The sequence below is a fragment of the Hyaena hyaena genome, unplaced genomic scaffold, assembly GCF_003009895.1.
Source record: "Hyaena hyaena isolate Hyena2069 unplaced genomic scaffold, ASM300989v1 scaffold_118, whole genome shotgun sequence".
Lineage (NCBI taxonomy): Eukaryota > Metazoa > Chordata > Mammalia > Carnivora > Hyaenidae > Hyaena > Hyaena hyaena.
In genome coordinates, this window is record NW_024080751.1 from 344,114 (window position 1) to 370,741 (window position 26,628).

General features: G+C 55.4%; 2 protein-coding genes across 5 annotated transcripts; both read right to left on the bottom strand.

Annotated features, from left to right (window-relative positions):
- Positions 1-647: 647 nt before the first annotated feature.
- Positions 648-19,820, bottom strand: TPD52L2 (TPD52 like 2). Of its 4 annotated transcripts, XM_039236965.1 has the most exons (9): positions 19,672-19,820; positions 15,607-15,752; positions 12,089-12,237; positions 11,041-11,100; positions 6,318-6,419; positions 3,370-3,396; positions 2,476-2,517; positions 1,348-1,396; positions 648-840 (listed from the first exon to the last, which is right to left on the bottom strand). In XM_039236965.1, exons 1-9 carry the CDS (start codon positions 19,688-19,690, stop codon positions 745-747), a joined length of 690 nt encoding a protein of 229 aa, XP_039092896.1. In that variant the 5' UTR covers positions 19,691-19,820; the 3' UTR covers positions 648-744. The 4 variants fall into 4 exon arrangements, with proteins under 4 accessions (XP_039092896.1, XP_039092898.1, XP_039092899.1 ...); XM_039236967.1 differs by lacking the exon at positions 11,041-11,100; XM_039236968.1 differs by lacking the exons at positions 2,476-2,517; positions 3,370-3,396.
- A 1,964-nt stretch (positions 19,821-21,784) lies between these two features.
- Positions 21,785-23,191, bottom strand: ABHD16B (abhydrolase domain containing 16B). The gene has a single exon (XM_039237073.1). It carries the CDS (start codon positions 23,189-23,191, stop codon positions 21,785-21,787), a length of 1,407 nt encoding a protein of 468 aa, XP_039093004.1.
- Positions 23,192-26,628: the final 3,437 nt, after the last annotated feature.

Below are 26,628 nucleotides of genomic sequence, written 5' to 3' on the forward strand. Positions count from 1 at the left end.
GTCTACACAGTGCTCAGAACCCACTAAAGAACCCTTATTTTTATATATATAAAAACAGTATAAACAATCAAAGCATAAGGCGATGTAAGGCTTGTATTTCAGCTTGAGTCCAAAGAAATAATGTTTTCTAACTATGAGACTAAAGCTGCTTTGCTTAGCTTTAAATTTTTGAAAAACTCACTGCATTTAAAAAATAAAGAATTTGCTTTTGTTAAAGCTAGATCATTAGTGTAACAATTAGGCAGTTGCTGATAACCAGTTTCTTTTCTGGAAGGTTTCAGAAAATGGACAGTTTCCTGTTTAGCATTTGAAATAAAAACTGAAGATCAGGCAGGGCTCTCTGGATGAATCTTCCTTCTGTACATTCCTTCTCTAAGTTAGGGAAGGAGAGGTTTTAGGAAACACCACGTGTTTTATGCGCATCACTCTCCTGTCCTTCCACGTTCTCATAAACCAACCAGATTCCCTAAGGGCCCACTGTCCCGTCCACCCCGCAGCCCAGGACAGACGGCACAGTGGTCCTGCATCTACCCACTTCAGTGTAAAGCATCTGCGTACAAAACTGTGTTCTCTAACTCATGCGAGCGCAGCAGCCACGTCCACGTGTGAGCGGCACGACTGTCCTCAAAACCTGCTCCGCGCACTTGCCCGCGGCCTGGCCAGCTGCTCCGCTGCAGGGGTGCGGTTGTGGCGATGACGGGTGGGCTTGCACGTGCTCCGAGGCCGGGCAAAGCTGCGACGGACTTAGAAGGGCGTGTGGTCTGGCAGGTGCTTGTCGCCACTCCCCGTTGGGGAGGGAAGGTGGTCACTGCCATTCTCTCTGCCACCTACAACCTTAGACTACAGATGGGGAGAGACCAAGAGAGAAAGACCTGAAACAGAGCACACAAAGCCAGGCAGGTCCCAGGCCTGTTCAGTTCTCTCTACTGAGTCTACAATGTGATACTGATTAGCAGTAACAAGGAACAAACCGCTGACACAGGCGAAGGGATTTATGCCGCAGAAAAGGAGCCAATCTTCAGAGGCTCCATGCTGTATGGTTCCAATCATGGGAATGGAGAGCAGATTACTGGTTGTGGGGATGGGGCAGGAAGAAGGGGAGCACCGGGAAGGATCGCTGTGGGGACCAAACTGTTCTCCGCCTTAGCTGTTATCACTGTATCAGTGTCATATCCTGGTCATGACATTTCAAGATGTGATCACTGGGGGAAACCATGTAAAGGTACAAGGGCCCCTCTGCATTAGCTCTTGTAACTGCACGTGAATCCATGACGATTATGTAAGTTTATGTGAGTGACGGGTCACGCCCCAACAAGGGAATCGAACAAAGTGTCTGAATACAGTTACCTTTATGGTCCCAACTCGATCTTCAAACGACTTGAAGGTTGCAGAATTCCTTTAAGAGAGAGAGAGAGAGAGATGTCGGTGTGGGGAGCAAACAGCTGTGGTGCCCCCTTAGTGTGAAGGGCCTCAGAGTTAGGGTCAACCTGCAGAAAGATCCCTGACGGGACCCTGAGACCTCACTGTAAAAATGTGACAAGCCAAACTGGAGAGGGGGCACACCCCCAGAAGACAGCCCAGGCAAGGGTCATTCTGGAGGTTTCCAGGTCGGACCAGGTCAGCCACATCCGCCAACTTCAAGAACAGAAGACCTGCATGCCACCAGCAGGTGCAACCCAGATTTCACACGGGCAAAGTGCAGACCCCTCAAGTGGGCAGTGGGTGGGACGTGAGGCGCGTGTCTGCTGCACCCTACATACACGCATACTCGGGTTATGGGAGGCCCCAGGTATTCCTGACACAAATCTCTCACAGAAGTAAAGGAAAACCAAGGACAATTCTAGAACAAGTGAGTGAGGAGGAGGCAGAGGAGCAGACAGCAGGCCAGCCCCAGCCCCAGCCCCAGCCCCACCCAGCACCCTCTTACACAACCAGTTCCCTCCCTGCCCTCAGGCCTCTAGAAGCAGCCCATCAGGGACCCCCAGACGTGTGGCAGGGTGTGGCAGCTCCGGAGCAACGACAGGGGCTCTGCTGCGGCACCACAGTGCAGAAAACAGCACCAGGGGCTTCGGGGAACAGGCCATAGGTCTGGGTGTTAGAAGACCGGGACCCCCTCCAGGGGCAGATAAAACAGTTTCTGTAACAGGCTTGGAGGCACCGGAAGTCTTGTAGGTGCCAGGTGTGTGTATGAACCTCCCTGCCCCACCCCCCTGGGCAGCCCTGGAAGGTTCCAGATGGAGCCCTGTTTGATACACTGGTCTCCTTTTCTGAGCCTCACCCCCACTACCTCTTTAGCCTAGAAGGGATCTTGCCAATCCTTGGCCAAGAGGAGCCTGTCAGGGGGAAGATGGCCCTTGGCTCAGGGCCACATGGGAAGTGTGAGGCCGACGAGCCGGAGCCACCCCTCCTCACCCTGCCCGCTCCCTCTCCCTTTCCCCTAGGCTCTGGGAGCTTCTGGGCACAAGTGCACATTACCTCATGGCCGGCATACTTATCGAGTGGCGGATTGAAGAGCTGCTGCTTGGAAGCATGGTGGAAGCAGAGAAGGAAGCAGGAATTAGCAGGGGGCCGAGCCTGGCATCCACCTCACCCATCGGCTCATCCACACAGAGACCGGCTCTGCAGGGCGGGTGAGCCTGGCAGCCACACATAGAAGGGCCCCTGGCCCCAGGAAGAAAAGGACCCCAGGTTCCTCTCACTGGCCTCCAAAGTCGCCCCAGAAATGGGACAGTGCTGAGGGAGAGCTTTAAAATAGGAAACTAAGAAGACCTTGGCCTGGGGCTTTAAAGTACTTTTGGTACAAATATCTGTCAGATGTCCTCACTCGACTTCACAGCAAGTGACTTGTTGGCAAAAGAGAAACAACCAGGTCAAGTAAGTAAAAATATTTCAAGTCACACTTTGTTCTAGATTTGGTTCCAGGCCAAGCTGGAAGCGTGTGTGACGGGGCAGCACTGGTGCCGGGCCAGACAAGCACGACTGGGTCAGCGCGGCGTGAGGACCACCCAGGAGGACGCCCAACAGGCGCCCAGCTGCTCATGGCTCTCACGTGATCAACGAAACGCCTTGCAGGGCAAGATGTGGATGAAGAGGCATCAAACCCCGGAATGGAGAGTCAGCGAGACCCTCCCACGTGAACACGTCTCTTCTCAGGAAGGGCGAGCTCTCAGGCACGGCTGGGGATGAGCCCCGTGGTCACAGCCCCAGGAGCCGCGAGCTCCCCAGCAGGCTGCGACTCCTGGTTGCCTGGTGGGCCTGGCTGTGCCAGCAGCGGGCCACGGCACACAGCCTCCGACAGGCCAGCCGGAGTCCACCGTGCCCTGCATCAGGGGAAGAGCCCTCCACGGGCACACCCCGCGCCAGCCTTACCTAAACGACTGTGAGAACGGACGGGCCCTGAAAGGCAGCAGCAGGAGGAGAAGAAACGCAGTGTTAGGAAAGGGAAGCCAGTGCCCACCCCAGCCCCTCACTCAAGCTCCAGAAGGCCACACAGGGACCCCCGTGACCACCCCCGGGCCTCACACCACCAAGGGGGAACAGGACATGCACCCCAGTCTCTGCTCTCCCTGAGCCAAAACTCTGTGAGAGGCTGCTGCTCCCTCACGCACATGTCTGGCACCTCCGCGATCCCACTGGGGTCACATACGAGGCATCTGTGCGTCTATGACCCTGTGTGGAGTTAGAGGACAGAAGTCCCCGGGGAGGAGCAGCGTGAAGGCATGAGGTGTGCGAAGGCAGGCTGCAGGACCGTCACGGTCCGCGTGTGCCGGCACCCGGAAGCCAGGTCGGCCCGGCCCGGCCTTGTGTCAAGAGAGCAGGCTGCACTCTCCACAGGGCTTCGGCCGGGCCGGGGCGCACACGCATGCTGCAACAGGCCTGGGACACCCTCAGGCTCAGCGCCCTGTGCTCCGGCTCCACACTACAGCAGGCAGAGTCCAACCTAGAAACGTGTGTGTCCAGGGACAATGCAGCCACATCCTCCACTAGCCAGCCAGGCCTCTAGAGGCTACGCCCAACATGGAGGCTGTTTTAGAAGCAACACAGGCTCAATTACGTGGTCTCTTGAGTGGGCAGCAGGCCCTGCCACCCTTGTGGGGAGGAGAAAGCAGGTGCCTCGTCAAGGGTCACCATGCTAGACAGAGACCCCTGCTTTAACCCAGACTTTGACCCACATCCAATTCCCTCTCCCGGCCTGCCACCTCATGCCCCAGGGCATGCGATCGGCTTCCCAGGCCGGGGCTGCTCTTGGACAGCCCTCTGGAGCACAGTGATGCAGGGCAAACATCTCAGTATACATAAACCTCCCTGGACCTCATTTTCATTCTCAAGAAGTTGTGAATTCTCAACCTCAGATCAATCTGAGATCACAGGGTGAGGCAACAGTGGACACATCACGGACCCGAAGATGTCGGAGTTCATCGCACCCTTGAAAACATAGCAGAGCGAAACCAAAGAGCCCCATGGTCAGGCGCACCAGCAAACAGGCCAGTCCGTCTGGGCACCTCGACTCCGTATGACCTGGTTCTTGTCCCTGGAAGCATGGGTGCAAATGTGACACATGGCAGGCACAGTGAGGCCGGGCACCTGACCTGAGGCTCCTCGCCACAGGTCAGCAGCACGCCCCAGTTCCTGGAGCAGAGAGTGAGAATGAAGGAGCAGACTGAGAAACGCACCATCAAAATGGCCCGTGGGAGCTCAACACTGCCGTTCCCGTCGGTGCCAACGCTCTGCACACGCTCAAGGGGGAGGGAGAATACCTGAAGTGAGCGAATAATGCCACAAGTGACAGGGGACGTTCCTAGCGAGAATGGAATTGAGGCACAGCAGACATTTATTGCATCCTTCAAATGCTCTGTTATCAGACCAGCACTTTGAGGAAAGAACAGCCACAACCCCACACACACAGCTGACCCCCCAGCACTGGGACGGCCCGCCTCGCCCTCTGTGGCAACCCCTGGGAGCAAGGCGAGGACACCAGTGGCGTGTGATCAGTCTGTCGCCAGGCTTACCACAGCACGGCTTAGGTGGCCAAAGCAGCGTCCCACAGTGCAGCAGCGATGGCGTCCCATCTAATTTCAAATGAACACACCCTCAAAGTCAAGTATTAGCAGATGACCGTGTGGCTGGGAGGAACTGCTGCAGACCCTCCTATCACTCAGAGCCACATATACAGGGTCCAATTGTAGCCACTGTGGACAAAGCCTACGTTACAAAGTGACCCAAAAGGACCCTCCAGCCATAGCTGCTCAGGACCAGGACCATGACTAGATCTCCAGCTGGGAGGATCCATACTCTTTAGGGCAGATGAAACACACAGACCACGCCCTGACGGTTCAGCCTCTCTGAAAATATGTAATTTTTCTAAATAAAAACTGGAGGGGACTAATTACATCAAACAAACAAGGTGAGCACGGCCCTGGGCATAAGCCATGGGGTATGAGTGTCTGTATCTTCACCTCTGGCTACATAGCCAGGGCAGAGCCCCTGAAATCCCTAAGTGAAGGGGTTGGTCCTGAGTGTGGGTCAGGGGCCAGGGCAGGGTGGGACAGCGACACCTTGGGGAGGAGGGGCAGCCAGGATATACGCCACACTGCTGCTCAACAGTGCATGCTTGGTCCTAACCACCTGAGAGGGGCACCTTGCCAAGGGCACAGCTCGGGGGTAGCCGAGCCAGGATTCACACCATGAATACACTCCAGGGGCCAGTGCCCTTGGCTCAGCGCTGTGTAGCGAGGGAGGCCCGGCAGGTGCGGCTTCTGCGGCTTCAGCTGGCTTTGTGTGCTCCACCCAACATCCAAGCCGTCCCCAGTCCCCACACTCCCTGGCCCCAGGCCCTGCTTGAAGCACTTCTGATGGCCACAAAGGTCTCAGAAGGTCTCATAGGCTCTGGGAGAGAACAGCTGGGGCCCTTGGCACGCAGCCACACACACGCTGAGATCTGAGCCAGGCAAACAACATACTTGTCCCGGCTGCCGGCTTGCCCACAGGGACACCCCACCCTGACACCGACCTGCGGGTGGAGTCATCTTCCTTCCATGGAACTTCCATGGGAAGCACCCACACTTCCAGACTCCAACCATTAAGTTACGCAAAGGAAACAATAACTCCTCCCCCAAGAAGCACAGAAATGGCAGAAGAAGCAGTCCACAAACAAGGGACCGTGAATCGACTGCTCCAGGGCTGGTGTGCCCACACCTGTGGCTGCCAAAGGGCGCCCGAGGGTTATGAATCTGAGCCCTGGGCCCCCACAGAGCCTCTAGTAGATCCAAAACCCCCAAACCCTCACCTGATTGACCCACCCAACTAGGACATCTCACCTCATATCTCCAAGCTTTCTGCTGATGGCAGAGCCCACGGTGGACAGGGCAGCTGACGTCTTCTGTCCCGCCTGAGAGAAAGTTTCCTGAGTCTTCTTGTAGCTGCGAAGAAAACACCAATTGAAGCAGCCCAACAGGAGCAGCCACCACCCATGAGTCGAGGATGCCACATGCCCAGAGAAAACCCCCGAGGCAGAGGAGTGGCTGGTGAGCACATTTCTGGCCACCAGGGAGGCGACCTAGAGCAGGGACAAAAGCAGCACGGCCAGCTCACAAACTCTGAGCTCTGTAACGACACTGTTTCCTGACCTTATTCCACCCCATTGAACACTGAGGTAACCCACCTGCTACAGAGCAGACAGACCCACAGAGGCCCTGGGTCTGGGACAGAAGCCAAAAAACCTCCTTGTTCTGTTACTGTATTCAATTCAGAGAGCTTCTCATGTAAGAGCTCCGCCACGGCCCCGGGAGGGCGCCCGACAGTGTGGACGTGCAGCCTGCGGCAGGCTGGCCTCTTAGGCTCTTGGAAGCCCCTCTGTCCCCCGGCCCTCCCGTTGTGGTCTTATAAACCCTTTTCAGAACAGAGGAAACTTCATCTCATGCCATCGTTCCTAGCGCAAAGGGTGGCCCTGGGTCACAGACAGCAAAGACCACCCTTTCCACGCCCTCCTTCCCCAACCATCCACACGGGGTTGCATCACGCAAGACACGGATCCACGACCTCAACACCTGTGAGAAGAGCAGAGGCAGGGTGCCTTGGCCACAGGGACAGCAAGGATACCCTTGGGCTCGCCTTGAGAGCTAATACCTGGAGTGCCAGACCTTGCCCAGCCGCCACCATAAACAAGACACCACAGCCTGAACCCAAGGGCTCACCTGTGGCCAAGCTGACCTGCTGACCTAAGGAAACAGCTTGAGACGGCAGCCTTCCCTCTGAAATTACTTTCTCACGCCTCACCAGGGTTGCCAGGGCACAGGCAGCGCCGGCACTGGGTCTTCGGAGTCCTTCCCTCCCGTCCGTTCCCCCAGGGCCATCCGCAGGCAGGAGGCCCCCCTGTGAGCGCTTGCTGCCCTGCTCCCTCACCCCCCTCCCGAGCACTCCAGACACCCGCCCACCGCCTCGTGCGCTCCTGGCAGGGCCTTCCTCTAAGCGGGCAGCCAGGCTCAGAGCACAGCAGGGCCTCAGGTTTCCTTGGTGCCCAGCAGGGCCCAGGACTTAAAACGCGTGCTTTCCAGAAAGTGAATTTAAAAACACGTTGAGGGGCGCCTGGGTGGCTTAGTCGGTTAAGCGTCCGACTTTCGCTTAGGTCATGATCTCGCGGTTCGTGGGTTTGAGCCCCGCGTCGGGCTCTGTGCTGGCTGCCAGCTCAGAGCCTGGAGCCTGTTTCAGTCTGTGACTCCCTCTCTCTCTGACCCTCCCCTGCTCACACTGTCTCTCTCTCTCCTAGAAATGAATAAAACATTAAAAAAAAAAATTTTAAAAACACGTTGAAGTCACTACAACAGTGAGTTTATCTTTGTTGCCGGGAGGTCAATGAATCCTGGAACACTTTAACGATGTAGAGAAAATAATCTAAAATCTTTACCATAAAATTTGCTTCTGGATTTCCTGAAGTCGGTAACTAAAAAGGTCTAATTCTAAATCCAACCTTCAGACAAATCTGACCACCAAACACCCCTTCCCCTGTGATGGTCAGAAGCTGTCACAGAACAGACAGGAATGGAAACGAAACCCAACCGCCTGCTCAGCCGCAACCCAGAGAGCAGCCCAGAGAGCTGCGTGGCTGGGACGAGGACGGGATGGTTCTCAGAGACCAAAGTGCACACGCTCCTTTTGGGAGGGTTTCCACAGACTCAGCTGTCACCCTCCGAGGCACCTTCCAACCCGGTGGAGCCTCTGCCAGGCAGAGGCTGGCACGTGCACATGGTCGGTCTTGGGGTCGGCAAAGCTGGTAGGGAAAGGACAGGGAGACCTACTGCGTGTCCTCCGCCACACAGCCTGTTGAAGGAAAGACTCCAGAACCTTCTCTGGAGCCCCTAATATGCAGTATCTATTAGGGACCCCACCTGCACCCCACCCCTCTGCCCCGGTGAACTGCTTTCATTCCAAAGGGAGTTAAAACAGATTACCTGTGAGAAACAGACTTGGAGTGTGATCATTATTTATAAAACACAAGTACAAGACAACTGATGACGTGAGGTATTTGGTTTCAGATACACAGACTCAGGAAACGTCTTCAAGCTGCTTCTCACAAAATAACAAACTTGTAAGATCACATTAACATTCTGTTGGTTGAAGTGAAAAGTCTGAAGCAGAGGATTTAAGGCAAAGTCTGCACAGAATTTCTGTCTGCGCCCACAGGGAATGCACTCGGAGAGGCCACAGCCCGTGCCGGGAATCCGTGGTGAGGAGGAAGAGTACCCTTGGGGTGACTCGGAGGGGAGCCAGCAGCTGGGTGACTGACAGGAGAGACACTTGCTAGTGGGCCATCCCAAAGGGCAGCGCCTCGGAGGGAGACGAGCGGGATGCAGTCTCCCCCACTCCACCACCCTCAGCGTTTCTGGTGTGTGGAAATGAGGTGTCACAAGGGACTCCTTCCAAAACGGGAACCTCCAAACCAGGGCAGATGCAGTGCAGGGGCTGAGGGGCTGTCATCAACCCAGCAGAGAGGCCAGCTTCAGGACGCTGACGGAGCTGGGAGCCGAGCCACCTTGCCCAGCACCCCTCTGGGTATCACCCCCTCCCCTTTTAGGAAGACAAAGGTGTAGAACGCCGCTAGCCCCAGCCGCCCCACCCCCCACCATCAGCAAACTCTGCAGTCAGCGCGGGGCATGGGCATTCTCCGGCACCTTCCCTCGGTGGCCGCTCCCACCCCAGCTCTGGGTGGGCACGTGATCCCAGTCCGGCCAGCCAGATAAGCTTCCACTCCCTGACCACAGGGGGCCACCTTGCTGTTGCACCACAATACTAGAAAGACTCAAACCTGCCCCGCCAGGCACCCCCTCGCACCGTCCAGGAGAAGCCAGCCTGAGGGCATAGCCAGTGTGAGGGGGGCCCTGGTCAGGTGAGCCTGGAGCAGGGGCTTCTCACCAGCCAAGGCCCCTCCCTCCTTCTCAGGCTGACACTCGCTCTACTGTGCTTTCTGTCCCTTACGATGAAAGGACTCAGTATCCCAACCAGAGACTATATCTGGTGCCACCTCAGTATGCCTGTAGCTACGATCTACCGTCGGAAAGAACCCAGCTAAGCGATCATTTCACGACTGCCAGAACACCCTTGCTGCCATGGACAGCCTTCTGAATCAGACACCGTGGTCAGCGGAGAAGCTGCCGGTGCCCAGCACCGCCCACGATGGTCAGCACCACAGGCGGAGATGTCTGTGCTTCCCGGCTCTCCCGAATTCTGTCACCTTGCAGCACGCTGCTGGCTGGAAGAGACGCCAGGAGAGTGGCCACCACCTGGTGAAGCACTTAAAAGGGCCATCCCACTGGCCGCTTCCATGCCCAGAGCCACAGGTCTCTTCTAGACTCAGAACTGTCTTTCTCTGAAATAGTAACCCAGCAGCTCTACATCAATTAGTTTTAGAAACAGCACTCAAGTCTCTTAAGGCTCTTTCCGGGGTAAGTCCACACTGTGAGCCTGCCAGGCGTCCGAACTGCACAAATGACAGCCACTGTCCCAACCTACAGAGCATCTGCACCTTGGTGAAGGACCGTCCGATGCAGCCCTGAGGACATGACACACTGGGGCTCCCAGAGCACACGTGACAGCGATGGCTGTCACACCTAGAGACACAGACAGCGTGACCCACCGGAGCCTGCTGGTGCCCTTTGTGACACCAGGCTGCAATGACTCCACAGGCGGAGCCAGGCGACCTGGGGTCCCGGGAACCTTGAAGACAAGCTCAGTAACAACCACTTCCTTTCAGTCAGACATAGGACTTTCTACCCATGTTCTCTGGTATCCATGACAGCAATTCCTCCTAAATTAGAGATTAAAAAATTCCAGAAAATGACTATTTTAAAATATTACCCCATGCCATTCAAAGGAATTCTAATTAGATTAGAGTGCAGGTGAATGAAGTGTTATTACCTCAAATAATACGTCAAGAGTTGTTCTGAACCACAGCTTTGACAGACCTGAAAACTATCTACGTGCGTTTCCTACTCTGCTCATGTTCCGCATGGCTGACAGCTCGGCGGCCGCCAGACCAAAGAGGCTCCGTCAAGATCCCACCAGCAGGGTCCAGGCAGCACCCACAGCTCAAGAACCATCCCTAAGGATGAGTGAAGCTCTAAAAGGCCCCTCAGCTGTAGCTAGGTCTGCAGGAAAGGAAGACCAAAACAAAGACCCCAAAACACCATCCACATTGGCCTGGACGGTCCTCGGCCGCTTTGCCTGCTGAGAAGGCTGAGGAGTGCCTACCAGCCAGACATGCTGCCTGAGGCCAGCCAGGCCTCTCACCTAAGGGCCACGTCTGCGTCAGACAGAGGGAGCGTGTCAGTGTGGCCTGGTGGCCAAGGGAATTTCCTTCAGTGAGTGTACCCATTTCACGGAAGGTAGAGTATCATTTGCGTTTAAGAAAGCAATTATAGTAACAATAAAATGGGCAAAACACACCCAAACCAGGTTTGTGCCAGGTGCACGCAGCCTCCCTGTCCCTAAAAGAAGTGTCAGGAGCAGGGGGAGGAAGAGGGAGGTGCTGACGGCAAAGGCACTCACAGGTCTGACTGGGTCACTTTCTCATTCCACTCTCCAAGTGTCTCAGAGGCTTTCACATAGCTAAAAACAGAAAGTCCGTGGTAAATTATTTAGAACAATTATTTCAACTTAGATTTCAAAGCACGGGTGAAATTCCAGGGAAGACAAGGACTGGAGAGCAGGAATAGGCCTCTCCAGCCTGCGTGAGACCAGGTCTGCTGGGGCTCGGCCCCTGGTGTGCAGGCCTGGGGGGCCGGGGGGGGGGGGGGGGGGGGGCGCCGCTGGCAGAACATGCCAAGGGAGTGTCTGGTCATCCCATGTGAGACGGCCCGTGCTCGCTTCGGCAGCACATATACCATGTGAGACGGCCCTTCGAGAACAGTTCTGCTGTGAGGAGCGAGGAAGGCACAGCTCTGTCCCCAAAACACTTCTCTGGCAGTCACCCTTTGGGATTCAAAACCTGTGACTCCCTAGGACAGAGAAATGGGCTTTCGTGGGGAGTTTTATAAAATGCGATCAATCTTTCTGCAGGAAGGTGGCTTCCTAGACAGTGGAAACATTTCCACCTCTCCCCACCAGTCCTGGAGGATACATTTCAGAGGAGCCACGCAGCTGCACTCCCCAAATTCAGAGAGCGGAGTCACATGTGGGTTGGAAGCCCTAGAGCTGTGACCACAACGTGCTCGTGGGAAGGACGCACGTCCACCTCAGCAGACACTGAACCCTCAGGACCACAGGAAAATCAGTCTCATTAAGGACCTAATTAGTGTTCTCTCAAGATTTATGCCCTGAAATACGTCTTGTTGATTTCTGCTGGGACAACTAGCTAGTGCATCCATCCACTTTTTAAAAATATATGTAGACTCTAAGCTCTTGGAAGACCTGCCAGTGGCTAGGCCAAGGGCTCAGGGCCTCTGGCTGAATGCCTGCAGACGGGGATACTTGATCCTCCCTTCTGTGAGGCACCTTGTCCCCAGGCAGGTAACATCCCGCTGACGAGGCAGGGGCACTGGCCTGGTGAAGACCCTCTGATCTTCAGGGGCACCTCTGCCGCAGGGCAGGTACCTACGCGGTGGAGACCTGCACATCACGCCAGCTCCTGGACAGGTTCTGCTTCAGGCCTTCCAAGGCAGAGAGGCCCAACTTCCTTTTCAGCTCTCCACAGTGCCTCTCCTTGGCTGCCAGGACCTGGCGCAGAGTGACAATTTCCTCTTCCACCTGCAAAGGCACAGTTGACTTGATTGCAAGAAGTGACTAACATCCTCACACACACAAGAGGTTTCCTGGAATTGCGAAAGGACTTCCCGCTTAGGGCACATAACTTGTCTTAAGAACAGAGTCTACGGCACATTTGCTCTTATCTGGTACCAGCACCCCAGCTTCTTCAGGAGAACGGTCTCTTCCCTCCAAGCCAAGTGGTTCTGGTGGGGTCACCCACGGGTGGCCAAGCAAGGCCTGTCAGAGCCTGCTCTGGGCCTGCGCACAGGTGTCAGGGGAGACAAGCCGCTCCCCCTCCAGGCTCTGAGTCTGGGCTCAGAAGCTCAACTGCTGGGAGCCAGGCCCCACCTGCATGGAGGAGAAATTCCACACGCACTGGGAAGGAAGCAGAGCTGACGGCTCTGATGGACGGCCAGAGACCCAAGTGACAGAGCAACAGCCTTTATGACCACATGTATGATTCCAAGGTCAGCTCTAGGCCTCAGCAAAGGCAGTTACCCAAGCCAAAAGTAAATTCTCTTCTGTACTTAAGGCAGTTTGAATTGGGGATGGGGAATAGAAAGAATCCTGAAAATAAAGACCTAAACCTTCTCAGGCCCTAAAATTAAAAAAAAGGAAAAGAAAAAGAAAAAGAAAAAGAAATAGAAAAAGAAAAAGAAAAAGAAAAAGAAAAAGAAAAAAAAAAAGGATGCAACTTGAGAAAGAAGAACTCCTGGAGCCTGAAGCCCCACTACTCTAAGGTCTTGGTGTTTAGCTCCTGCGTCAATAGCTACTCTAAAAAAAAGTCTTCCTCTTGAGGCGCCTGAGTGGCTCAATCAGTGAAGTGTCCGACTCTTGATTTTGGCTCAGGTCATGATTTCTCAGTTTTGAGAGTTTGAGCCCGTTGGGCTCTGCACTGAGCATGGAGCCTGCTTGGGATTCTCTCCCTCTCTGCCCCTCCCCACAAATGCCATCTCTGTCTCTCTCAAAATAAATAAACTTTAAACAACAACAACAACAACAACAACAAAAAATCCTTCTATTAAAGAAGCAATTATTTGGAGTAATCAATAAAAAGTAGCTCAGAGCCCTTATATCATTTGTTTTTCTAGCCCAAAATAGTTGAAACAAGAAATAATTTAGGGGCGCCTGGGTGGCTCAGTTGGTTAAGCGTCCGACTTTGGCTCTCAGGTCATGATCTCACGGTTCATGGGTCCAAGCCCCGCATCAAGCTCGGTGCTGACAGCTCAGAGCCTGAAGCCTGCTTCGGATTCTGTGTCTCCCTCTCTCTCTGACCCTCCCCTGCTCACACACTCTCTCTCAGAAATAAATAATAACATTAAGAAAAAAAATTTTAGGGGCGCCTGGGTGGCTTAGTCGGTTAAGCGTCTGACTTTCGCTTAGGTCATGATCTCGCGGTTCGTGGGTTCGAGCCCCGCGTCGGGCTCNATGGACCACAGGCTAGCTGCTTAGCTCCTTCCTTCCGGCTGGTATCCTCAGAGAAAAGGCATGACTACAGGAACAGAGCATACAGGGGAGATGGAAGGAAATGTTTTGGAGAGAGAGGTCAAATAAGTAATGAAGAGGGTGGAGTACCGGTGTTTTCATTTTTATGAAAGCTGAGGTCAGGGAAAATTAGGACGGAAGTAGGAATAAAGTTACAGACAACCTACCCGGAGTCTTTTATTAAGGAGGGAGAAAGACTAGCAGGTTGGAAGATGGCAAAATTAAGAAGGCATAAGGATGCTGTACTTGAATGATATCAGCTACGGAGGAGGAGAGATTTTTGATGGGGGGAGAAGAAAAATTTGTTTAACAGTGGTTGTGTCAGAATAAAACATATGCATACTCTATCTCCTGTCTTCAGAACGATTAGATGTCAGAGAGAAACAGGCGAGCAATTAAGTCTTCTTTTAAGAGGGCTAGAGGAAAAATGGTGTCCTCGGGGATTTAATCTAAGGTGAAGAAGGGGCGCCTGGGTGGCTTAGTCGGTTAAGCGTCTGACTTTCGCTTAGGTCATGATCTCGCGGTTCGTGGGTTCGAGCCCCGCGTCGGGCTCTGTGCTGACTACCGGCTCGAAGCCTGGAGCCTGTTTCGGTCTGTGACTCCATCTCTCTCTGACCCTCCCCTGCTCATGCTGTCTCTCTCTCTCTCTCTCTCTCTCCTAGAAATAAATAAAACATTAAAAAAAAAAAAATTTAACTTCCTCCCAAGGAAGCTAACGGAAGATGATGCGGCAGAAGGGGAAAAATAGTTGGGGAGAGGGAGGGAGGCAAACTATGAGAGACTCTTGAATGCTGAGAACAAACTGAGGGCTGATGGGGGAGGGGAGAGGGGAAGGGGTGATGGGCATGGAGGAGGGCACTTGTTGGGATGAGCACTGGGTGTTATGTGTAAACCAACTTGACAATAAACTAAGAAAAAGAAGAAAAAAAATTTTTTAATTAAAAAAAAAAAAGGAACAATTTAGAAACACAGGATCACCTAAGGTCAAATTGTTACCAGTTACTCCAACAACAAAGACCAATGAGTAGAACATTCCACTTGTGGTGTGATAATCAACATGGCTTGAGGCTGTGCAGTCCAGCTGCCTTGGGGACATGCTTGTTGAAAACTTGAAGTGACACGGAGCTTCTGCAGCTCGACTCTGAATTGGCGGGAGTGCAGCACATAAGCCTCACTGCACTGTCTGCCGCCACCACAACCTTCACTCAGCTCAGACCCTGCTGTGTGCTTTCCCCAGGTCTGAGGCCTGGCCGTGGGGCTGAGGGGCTCTGCACAGCTAGCTCTTTTTAGACTCAGGGTGTATCAACACGGGGCTTGTCTCTGAAGACTGAGCAGAGGCCCGTCACAGGCCTCTTCCGGATCAGATGCTACACTCAGATATTGGCAAATTCATTCCCCAAATTTTGAATCCTAAGTGAGTTACCGTTAGCCTCTGCATCACACAATAAAGAGAAACACTCCCAGTAGTTGGTCTGAATAAAAATTATAGTTGCAGGTTTGGGTTAATTACCATTTCCTCCTAAAGGACTCTCACTTTAAACATCACATGAAGCACTTTTTACAAAAAGAAGGAATTTTTAAAGGAAAAATGAAGATCCAGAGGCAGACAGGCTTGTGGGGTCTGGAAATCGTCCAGTGCTCATCCCAACAGAGACCCTCCCAGTAGACGGTGTGCTCAGAGCAGCGGGCCCCGCGTGGATATCCTCCTCACGGAACACACGGCACCAGGCACGCAGAACGCAGCCGCAAAGAGCAATTTCTGTGGGATTCTGGGAATGACTCTCAGGGTAATTTCTGCAGAGCACAGACAGTGCTCTGGCCCCTCATTAGCTAGAGGGGCCTGAACTCATGGTTACCCCAGGACAGACGGCTGAGACACAGCACCTTTGCGAGCTCGGCCCTAAGCTCCTCCTCCTCAGCCTCTGTCAGACCCTCAACAGCAGGAGTCTGGGCGGCCACCGCCGTGTCAACCGGGACATCTGTCATGGAGTCGGACAGCAGACCTTTGTTAGGGGAATTCAGGTTGATATCTGCCAGAGAAAAACAATGTCAGAAATCGTCAGTTACGGGGAAGTAAACAGGTCTCCACCAAGGAAAAAACAAGGGTGAGGACGGGTTACAGGGGAGTGGAGGGGGCCGTGGAGGGCACTCTTCTCCGACGGGTTCTGTCGGGATGGTTTGGGCATTAGGGTAAGAGCATCTCAAGCCACCCAAGGTGCTGCTTCAGGATGCTAGAAAGGCTGGCACAAGGCAGCCAGACCAGAACTCCGCTTCCCCCAGGAGAGTACACTCTCCTGAGACAGGAAGCCTCTGCTACAAACGAAGCAGCCGAACCTGACAGATCCTCTAACTTTTGAGGCAAAGAATCAATACGGCCATACACACAAGCACCACTTTCAATCAACCGATGTGCAGAGCACGTGCTCCCATTACACACAAAGCGCATGTGCCCCAGCAGGGAGCCAGCAAAACACGATTCCCCTGTAGTCTGTTCTAGACCCTCGTTCCACAGCAACACGCAGGGAGGTGCAGAGATCACCATTTCCACACCTCCGCCGCACCCAGATCAGGTTCCAATTCCTGCAGTCACTATGTTCTCTTCGAGTTAAATGCATCTTCTTGCCTGCACTAAAAGTGGACGAGATCCCACACAAAGAAACAGGGGTCTACTTTAGTTCTTTTCTACTCCAAACACACGACCATCCTTCAGTAGCACACAGTCAGCACATGCCACAGAAATAGGCTGTGCACGGTGTCTGGTGCTCTAGAAGTAAAGACACAGGGGCCACATCAATGCCTCGGTCGGAGCAGCATGCAACTCCTCATCTCCAGGTTGTGAGTTCAAGCTCCATGTTGGGTGTAGCGATTACTTAAGTTAACAAACAACAAACAAACAAAAAAGAGGGGCTCCTGGGGGGCTCAGACATGGACTTCGGCCCAGGTCATAATCTCCAGGTTCGTGGGTTTGAGCCCTACGTCAGGCTCTGTGCTGACAGCTCAGAGCCTAAAACCTGCTTCAGATTCTGTGTCTCCCTCTCTTTCTGCCTCTCTCCTGCTCATGCTGTCTCTCAAAAGTAAAAAAACATTTTAAAAAATTAATAAAAATAGTAATAAATTAGGGGCGCCTGGGTGGCTCAGTCAGTTGAGTCCCCGACTTAGCTCAGGTCATGATCTTGCGGTCCATGGGTTTGATCCCTGCTGGGCCTGCTATGGATTCGGTGTCTCCCTCTCTCTGCCCCTTCCCTGCTTGTGCTCTGTCTCTCTCGCTCTCAAAAATAAATAAATGTACACAAAATTTTTTTAAATAATAAAATAAATAAATAATAAATCCACAAAGTCAGAAAAAAAACTGTCATTACAGATATGTTTCTCTACTGTGGAAATCCTAGAATCTGCTAAAAATAGACTGCATTGGGGTGCCTGGGTGGCTCAGTTGGTCGAGCGTCCCACTTTTTTTTTTAAAAATTTTTTAATGTTTTATTTATTTCTGAGAGAGAAAGAGAGACAGCGTGAGCAGGGGAGGGTCATAGAGAGAGGGAGATACAGAATCTGAAACAGTCAGCACAGAGCCCAACAAACCGTGAGACCATGACCTGAGCTGAAGTCGGACGCTTAACCGACTGAGCCACCCAGGCACCCCAAGGGTCCCACTCTTGATTTTGGCTCAGGTCATGATCCAAGGGTTGTGGGATTGAGCCCCATGTCAGGCTCTGCGCTGTGCTAAGGGTGGAGCCTGTTTAGGATTCTCTCTTTCTTCCTCTGCCCCCGCCCACCCCCCCACATTCTCTCTCTAAAATAACAACAAATAAACCTTACAAAGATGCTCTATTTAGCTTCCTCCCTCACATGTCCCACACATCTGGAGACCAGCACTTCCTTGGCACTCGATACATGTTTACGAGATAAATTGTTTTTATCAACTGACCATTGTTTTTATCAACTGATTTGGATCTTTAAAAATGTTTATTTTGTGTTCAGGTGGGGGGGGCACAGAGAGGGAGAGACAGAATCCCAAGCGGGCTCTGATATACCTGCATAGAGCCTGACTCAGGGCTCGATCCCACAAATCATGAGATCATAACCTGAACTGAAATCAAGAGCCAGAGGTTAACCACGTCACCCAGGTGCCCCGATCAACTGATTCTGATTTTTAACTGAAGTCGACCTACGTGACTTTACTTCATTTGCTTGCTATGTTGAATCTACTCAAATTCACTAAATGCCTTAAAATCTCCACCATGTTGCTCTTCTATTTTTAAAATTTTTATTTCAGAGGGAGAGGAGTGCAAAGAAGGGAGAGGGGCAGAAAGAGAGGGGGAAAGAGAGAGAGAAAATCTTAAGCAGTCTCCACACAGTGTACGGCTCAGTCCCACGACCCTTGGGATTGTGACCAGAGCTGAAAACAAGGGTTAGATGCTCGATCAACTGACTTCAGCTCAGGTCATGATCTTGCAGTACCTGAGTTCAAGCCCCACACAGGCTCTCTACTGTCAGCACTGAGCCTGTTTTTGATCGTCTGTCCCTCTCTCTGCCCCTCCCCTGCTCTCTCTCTCAAAAATAAACGTTTCATAATAAATAAAGGAAGGTAAGTAGGTCGGCCCTTGGTGAGTTTCTGCCCATGAAACTAAATGCAAATCCCACAATCACCTCCAGATAGAAACCGATCACTCACCAAACATGCCAAAGCACCACACAATCATTCTGCGTGATACCAACCTCACCACAGCCCTGTAGGTAGATGCCACTCACACTCTGGTTCAGAGGAGACTGAGGCAAGAAAGTGTCACCAAAAGACCTACAGACTGTGGGGCTGGTGCTATAGGGGAAGCTTGGGGGCTGGAGTCCCTCCTGGGTGAGTCTCAGGATCTCTAGAACTGTATAATCTGCATGGTGACAATACAAGGAATAATCTCAAGAGGTTATTCTGAAAACGGAAAAAGGTTATTTGAGAAACACGTTTGGTATGGTATCTGGCATACCAGTAAGTGCTCAGTGAGTGGTTTCTATCAGTCTTACGGTGAGTATCCAATGCTTATGATGCTTACCTAAATTAAACACACACGTCAAACAATGAAAAATCTCACCTTAACACAACTGGTGGCTTTTGATGTTCAATTGTTTTGTAAGTAGACTGCAGAGGCAGAAAAATCTACACAGTGTATCAGAACTTAGGACTTCTGTTTAATTAATATGCTGATACAAGTCAAATGGTAGGGGGGAAAATCCTAAAATCATCCAGGGTAGTTACGTCAACATAAGAATTTAGTATCTCTTTTGTACAGCCCCAGAATGGAAGATCGGCTTGAATCACCTTCTCAAGATTTTAATCTCCTGGGCCCACTCCACACCCCCGGCAGCCATCTCAAACCGGTCAAGGGTGTCTGTTCTGGAAACCGGCCCAGTATGCTGGGTGTGTGCCCTGACTCACTGCACCCTTCCCCCCTTGAGACAACCCCTAAGCAGCCTGGGCTCCGAGCAGCGTTGCCACCCAAGGGGCGCTGCACTGAACGCGAAGAGGGTTCCATCTCCTCTCCCTCCCTCTTCCCTCCCCGGGAAAAGCGCACAACACAGTGCCGGACTCCAGGGCCGGGTGGAATGTCCTTGAGGGCCCTGCGTAGGAACGGAGGGCGGTCGACTAGGCAAGCGTCGGGAGGGGGCATGATGACAGCTGCCCGGAGAGAGAAAACCCAAAACTCTGGGAACGAGGGGAGGGGTGCCGGGGAACCGGTCCTCGGAGCGGCCCCAGGATAGGGCTGTGAGTGGTCCAAGCGTGGGGCGGAAAGACGCACGCCCCCGGCCATCGGGAGCTTCGAGGCCCGGCGCATAGGAGCTGAAAAGGAGCCACGGGGCGGATGGAGGCAGAGGGGATCGAGAGTCCAAGACGCGCCGCCAGAGAGGGGAAGAGCACGGGCGGGGCTCAAGTGGGGAAGGCGCCAAGCCCGCGGGTACCTTGGCCTGCGGAGTCCATGTTCAGGAGACGGCCGAGCCGCGGCTGGGGCCGGGGCCGGGGCCGGGGTCTCGGGTGCCGTAGGGGCCGAACTGGCCGCACCAGGACTCGCTCGCCGCGTACACAGCAGCCAGCGGAACCGCCTCAGCCACCGCGGCATTACGTCAGGGGCGCGACGACCCACTTCCGCTTTGACGCTTGCTCCGCCTTCATCCCACCCCCCGCTAACGGTGCCCAATGAGGACTTTGTTCGGCGCAAGCCTTATTACCTGCTCCAACTTGATTGGCCGAGGCTGCGGATGAAGCCGGAAAGGAAGGGCGGGTTCTTAAGGAATCCCTCCCGCGTCGGCTCCACCAGCGAGACACACAGGTAGAACGGTGCGAAGGATTTCGGGGAAGGTGGGAAGTGGGAGGACCGTCCAACATGGCGTTATGAAAGCGCAGGGTTTGGGATTTTGGATGTCTCGAGGGTGTTTGCCGCTGCCTAGGAGAGCCATGACTCACGCACCGCACAGACCGTTTGAGGCCCGACCCTGACTTTGGAGTTAGCTTCTCCCTCCAGTTGTTTTTTTTTTAAGTTCTTCCTCTTTATGGGGATTTTTTTTTTTTTTTTTTAATTGTATGGGAGTCAAGCAGAAAAAGGCGTGTCTGCGATTCTTCCTCTAGCCCTGCTGGCGCCGCTGCCCTCACTTGGCCGGAGGCGTCGGCGTCCGCGCGCGCCTGCCTCCGGTCCGGTGCACGCACAGCTGAAACGGCACGGACTGGCCTGCAGGGAAGCCTTCGCGCTGCTGTGCCGGGTGCCCCCGGGTGTTCTTTCACTTCGTTTTCGTGGCAACCCGGTGAGCCAGGTGGAGCTCTACCCACTTTAACAGATGAGGAAACTGAGGTTAAAGTAATTTGTCCAGGATCACTCAGCTAGTTGTAAAGCTTCCAGCAAATGCTGGAACAAGAGTTTGCCGGACTTTCTCAAAGGAGAGGTGTGTAACCACTAGATAACCCGGTTTCGTTAAAGCAAGTCCCAAAATTTCACTTCTTTGGCACCTAATAGCCACTGGAAGCAAAGTCTTAAATGATATTCAAACCCTTCAGGATCTGACCCTTTTGGACTGCACTCCCCATTTCCAGCCAAGCCACTCTACACGTACTGATCCCTTTGTGGAAGCCCCTTCCCTTAATCTGGTGAATTCCTCTCCCCGTATCAGCTTAAAGTGCATCTCACCACAGGTGTCTCCCTGGCACCTAAGCGTCACCTCTGGCTTGCCCTGGCCTAGGTGCGTCATGGCCATGTCTTGCTCTGATGCTGTCAATTATATGCCTGCCCCACTTGCCTTCTTTCAGTTTTTCCATAGTCTCCTGCACTGCCCACACTGGCTAGCCCCAGACCCCAGGTGCTGGGGAAGGCCAGGAGTACCCCCCTTCATGCAGTTCATGGCAGATGGTAAAGAAGCGACTGCATTACAAATGGTGGCAAGCAGAAGGCTTGTTTCTCATTCGGTGTTACATCCTTGAGCCCAGGAACAATGCCCAGCCCAGGCTTGGATCAAAGGGATGCCTGGCAAATGAATGGTCAGTGCAGGTGTATCTATAGCCCATATGGGCATGCCGGTGTGAGTGCCTGTTACTCTGAGTCTGGCGTCCTCTCCTGTACAAGCCAGGGGCATGGAGGTGGGGAGGAGACTCCTGGTTAGGTCTAGCTGCTAAGACCTGCTTGATAGTCTTCCAATGCCAATGTCCTCTCATGGCTAGGAGTGACTTATACAAACCCTTCCACGCTTCTCTTTCCCAGAGCCATCGTGTACCCTGATCCAGGTTAAGGGCCCCTCCTGGAGTCCCACAGCCCGTGCTCCCACCATCCTTTCGAGGAGATCAAGGCACCTGTCCACACAGTGTTGCCCTAAACTGGGGCAGGTTAATCTCTACATTACCTTTAGGAGCTGGGCGCAGACTGGGATGTCCGCAAGTGTCCGAGGGAGAAGCGGAAAGAGGGGAGAGGGGAACACCCCGGGGAGGGAGAGCACCTGTTCCCTACGTTCCATCTTACCCTCCCCAGACACCGGGTAGGGATCCCCAGGCAGGGCCAGCTTTACTGGTTTCACATGTGGGGAGGGGCGAGGACTACAGCCTCCAGGGCAACTGGAAGTCCTCCGGTTCCAGCGGACTGCAGTGAGCGGCCTCCACGTTCCTGAGGTGTCTGCGTGCCAGGAACAGCGCGAGCTGCCGGCGCCGCCGCGGACTCAGGCCCTGGCCCACCAGCCAGGGGAAGGGGAGCCCGTGAGGCCCCCCGGCCTCCTTGTCCCGCTCGTCCTCACGGCGCGCTCGGTAGGAGCGCAGCAGTGCCAGGCACCACTCGTCATCCACGCGGTGGCGCGCGTAGAAGGCGGCCTCCTGTGCCAGGCTGCCGACGCGCAGCCAGCGCGTCACGAGCGCGAGGCCTTCGCGCGCCATCACTGCCGGGTAGCGGTGCTGCAACAGACGCAGCAGCAACTCGTTGCCGCGGTTGCCCTCCACGCCGCCGGACGGCAGGGGGCGCTCGTGCGCCGAGGTGCCGACTACGTCGTCCTGCGTGCGCCGCAGCAGCAGGACCGGACCCGGGTAGCGGCACAGCTGCTCCGCCACGTTGAGGCTGGAGTGCTCGCGCACGGCGCGCAGCACCAGTCCCTTCCAGCTGTGGGGCATGACCTTCAAGGCCAGGGGCACGAGGTCGTCGAAGGTGGCGTCGAGCACCAGCGCGCCCAGCTCCGGGTAGGTCATGGTGGCCCAGGTGGCCGTGAGGCCACCGATGGACCAGCCGTACACCACCACGTGCGCCGGCGGGAAGCGCAGGCGGTGCAGCGCGTACTTGACCACCACGTCCACGGCGCTGGCGTCGTGCTGAGGGAATGGCGCCCCCGAGCCGCCCCCGAAGCCCGGGTGGTTCCAGCCCAGCACCGAGTAGCCGGCCTCCAGGGGCGCCGACAGGCAGCCCATCTCGTAGAAGCCAGCGTTGCCTTCGCAGCAGATGACGAGGCGCAGGCCGCGGCCGTGGCTGCCTGGGTGCTGGCGGCGATCCACGAACACGGTGTCAATCTCGTTGCCGTCGCGGGCCTCCAGCTTGGCGCGCCGCCCGCGGTAGCGCTCCGCGAGGCGCTCCTGGCCGCGCTGCAGCAGAGGCGGGAGCGCGCGCGTCATCAGGGACACGGAGCCGGCGGACACGAGCCAGCGGCCCAGCGAGTGCGCCAGCGCGTAGCTGGCGAGCTGGCCGGGCAGCTCGCGGACCTGCCGCCGGAGGCACTGCGCCGGGCCGCGCGCCCCGCGCGTCGGCCGTCCCGGCGCGTCCGCGCCCAGCGCCGCGCCCCGCAGCAGCCACACGCCCGCCGCGGCCGCGACGCACGTCAGCGCGCGGTGACCGCCGCCCCCGCCGGCGGCGCGCACGTCATCCCAGCGGAAGGCGGCGGGCCGGCTGCGGAAGCTGTACGTGTAGTTGGCGGTCAGGTAGATCTTGAACACGTGCACCAGCGCCTTCACGAAGCAGACGACACACATGGGCGTCGAGGCTACCGGGCGCACCGCGTGAGCCTTAACGCCCGCTCGCCAGGCCCGGGGCGCGGCGGGAGGCGCAGGCCTGGCTTGGCGCGGGGCTGCAGCCTTGGGACATGCCTTCCTCAGGGCTTGGCCCTAATGGCCTTTATGACCTGGGCCTTTCTGGGCGAGAGGAGGCGGCCTGTGCCCGGCGCGGACCAGCTTTGTGAGTCATTGTTGCTGGGCAAAGAGGCGACACCCTGTGATGGGCGCACAAAGGGCTCCCAGGCCGCTTGAGTTCTGCCCCGCCTCCAGGATTCCAGACCTGAGCCCTGCGGCGGCCACATCCTCTCCGGGCCGAGTTCACCCTCCTTTCCTCACACCTGGAGAGGCATCCGCCCGCCTCCTTAACTGAAGGCCACAGACAGGCTGGAGATCGACAGCTTTAACCTGGTCCTGGTCAGAAGCGGGCGACAGGAGGTGGAGGGGTCTCACTGGGGCAAACAGCACATGGCTTCCCAGGGCCCTGATCTAAGCTGGCTGTGGCTCCCTCTCCCACTTCGTGAGGTACCCACGTTGGTGGGAAGGGGAGCCAGGGGCCAGAAGAAGCAGGTCTGGTGATCGTGCTGTGTGACAGTTTGCAAAGACAAGGGAGTCTCCTGAAGAAGTCTGGGGGTGGCAGTTCCCTGCCCAGGCAAGCGCTGGGTAGCTGCGGGCCAGACCTCCCCGTGCACAGTGGGGCAGCCCAGGAAATCCAGCATCTATATCAACCCGGGGTGGGCGGGCAAGAGTCTGCCCCTGGGGCTGCTGCTGGAGCAGCCAGACGGTGCGTGCTCATGGCCTTGTCCTCCCCTCCACAGGAAAGGGGCTGAGCTCAGGCTGGAAACCCCCCAACCTGTTCTGGATCCTGTTTCCACTGGTGCCAGCAGAGGCAGTGGCCTCCAGGTAGCTACTGCCTGGCCAGTGTTCCTCATTTTCAGGCCCTGGCCAGCCCTTCTTCCCACTCCTCGCTCAAACCACCCCGCAAGCTGTGCCTTCCTCTTTGCGGGAGGACTCTAGTGGGTTCCCTGTTTCCTCGTGCCCTGGAGAGGGGAAGCCCACCTGAGGGCAGAGGGGGCAGGGTTAGAGCCGAGCTCTGAGGGTGCACTCAACAGTGGCCTGGTTCTAGAGCAGGGGATTTGGCAAACGCAGCCCGGGAGCCAGACCTGCCTCACAGACCCCAGCATTCTGGGAAGAGGGCCCCAGGCTCTGACAAGCGTTCTCTGCTCTCCCGCTCTGTGTATCTGGGTCCACGGCCAGCCCAGTCAGCCCCCACCAGGTTAGGGAAGCAGAGCTGAAGACTGTTAGGGTCCTTGGGGGTTGGGAAGCAAACTGAGTGAGTGAAATGGGAGGGCTAAATTGGGAGTTTCCAGGTAAAATACAGAATGTCTAGTTAAATTTGAATTTCAGATAAACAATAAATATTTTTTGAGTATAAGTTTGTGCTAGATATTGCATGTGACATACTTCTATTAAAAACTTGTTTCTCAGAAATTCAACTCTAACTGGATATCCTGTTTTTAGGTTTGTTTGTTATTTTTTGCTAAACCTGGCAATTCCACCCCTGGTGTCCCTCCCCCCAACCAGCTGAGATCCCGTTTCCTGATTATCCAGCTCATACCCCAGGTTGGGCTGCTCTGCTCATTCATCAGGGCCTGAGGGCCAGGAGGGTGTCTCAGGGTACGCTGGTGCACCCCTCTTGCTCCCTCTACTCTGCAAGCACCCCACCTCCACCCTGGGTCCCGGCTGGCAGCAGCAGGGGCAGCTGGGAGACTGCCCCAGGAGGGACCCCACAGGGTACTGCACCGGGGCTCAAGGGGTGGGTATAGCTGTTGCCCATGTAGATTGGTGGGCCTGGTCCTGAAATGTCCACCCTGGCCCTTTGGTTAGGAGTGGTGGTGGAGAATTTGGGGGAGAGTGAGTGGGGGCATTTACCTGCCCAGCAACCTCATTCATAAACTCGGAAGCTGGGGGGGGTGGGGGACCCAGAGGCTCCAGGCTCATTTTGTGAGGCCACAGGAGTGACCCTCAGCAGCAGAGTAGGTGGCCTCGTTGTGTCCTCAGCCTGGATCCAGGCAGACACCGCTGTGCATGAGTCCCCCAGAGGACCGTCCTCCGAGTACGGGAGACATGCCCACCGTTGGCTGTGATTGCCCAGGGAAACACCGGGCACGGAGGAGCCACAGCATCTCAGCTTGGTGAGTTCTGAGATTTGTACTGGGAAACACGGACCTTGCTTCGTCCAGGCCCACCTGCCCTTGGCTCCTCCTAGAAGAGCGGGAAGCCAGTAGGGGGAGGTGGCTGTGGGGGGGGGGGGCAAAGGTTAGCCGGCTGGAGCTCCTGGCCCCTTAGAGCCCTTACACTGTGCCTGGCCTGGCCCCTGACCCCACCAGCCCTGCCCCCCAGCCCCTGGGAGCCCCAGAACCACCAGCTCTGTTGAGACAGGAAAGCATGTGACGGGAAGGGAGACCTCCTCCTGCTGTCCCCTCTCCAAAAGAACCCCCCCCACACTGGACCAGCTGCAGCAGCAATGGCCTCTTGTGCCCCATCCCATCTACTCAGGAAAGGGGGGGCTGTGACCCCAAGGATCAGTTCTCAGTTCCAGGAGGCACCCCTCCCACCCCCAGGGTCTGCCAGGCAGACATCTGAGCATCCACCCCGCCCCCACCGAGCCCGCCCCGGCTCCTTGACCTCTGGCCTTCACCCCACAGAGCTTTCCACCCTCCCCCACTGAGGCAGTGCTCCCTCCCGGACAGTTCTGCTCAGCCTCCCTGGAGGCCCTGATTTATGCTGCAGGAGCAGACAGAGCCAACCTTGGAGAAAGAATGGAGGGAGAGAGAAAAAAACAGTCCCAGAGGCTGCAGGGGTGGGGGCTGGGATCAGAGCCCCTGGCAGAGGGTGTCCAGCCAGTCGGCAGCCGTGAGCTGACCACAGCAGCCCAGGGCTCCGGGAGCAGAGCCCGGGCCTTGGGAAAACTGAAGCCACCCTGGCGGGATAGGGAGCTGAGTCTGCACAAACGCCTCTGCTCAGGAAATGGGGTGCAGGGAAGGTGGGGGGTGGTTCAGAGCCTGAGGACAGGAGGGGACGCTTCCTGGCGGATGCAGGGTCAAAGAAGGGGCGGAAATGGCCAAGACAGCTGCTGAACATCTGGAATCACAGAGAATTACCCAGAGCCCTCAAGGGTGGTGGGGTTGATGGGGAGCAGTGCACACCCACGCCCTCTCCTTCCTGCCTCCCTGCAGGGCCAGTCTCTCAGTCTCCTCCCCAAACACACACTGTACCCCCCACTGTCAGGGTAAAGTCTGGGTTGGGGTCAAGAGCCCAGCAGGTCTGATGGGCCAAGTTCCCTGGAGCTCAGCCCCCTGGGAGTTGCACAGCCTGCCGCATTTCCACAGATTGCAGCGCGTGGACAGTGCCTCCTG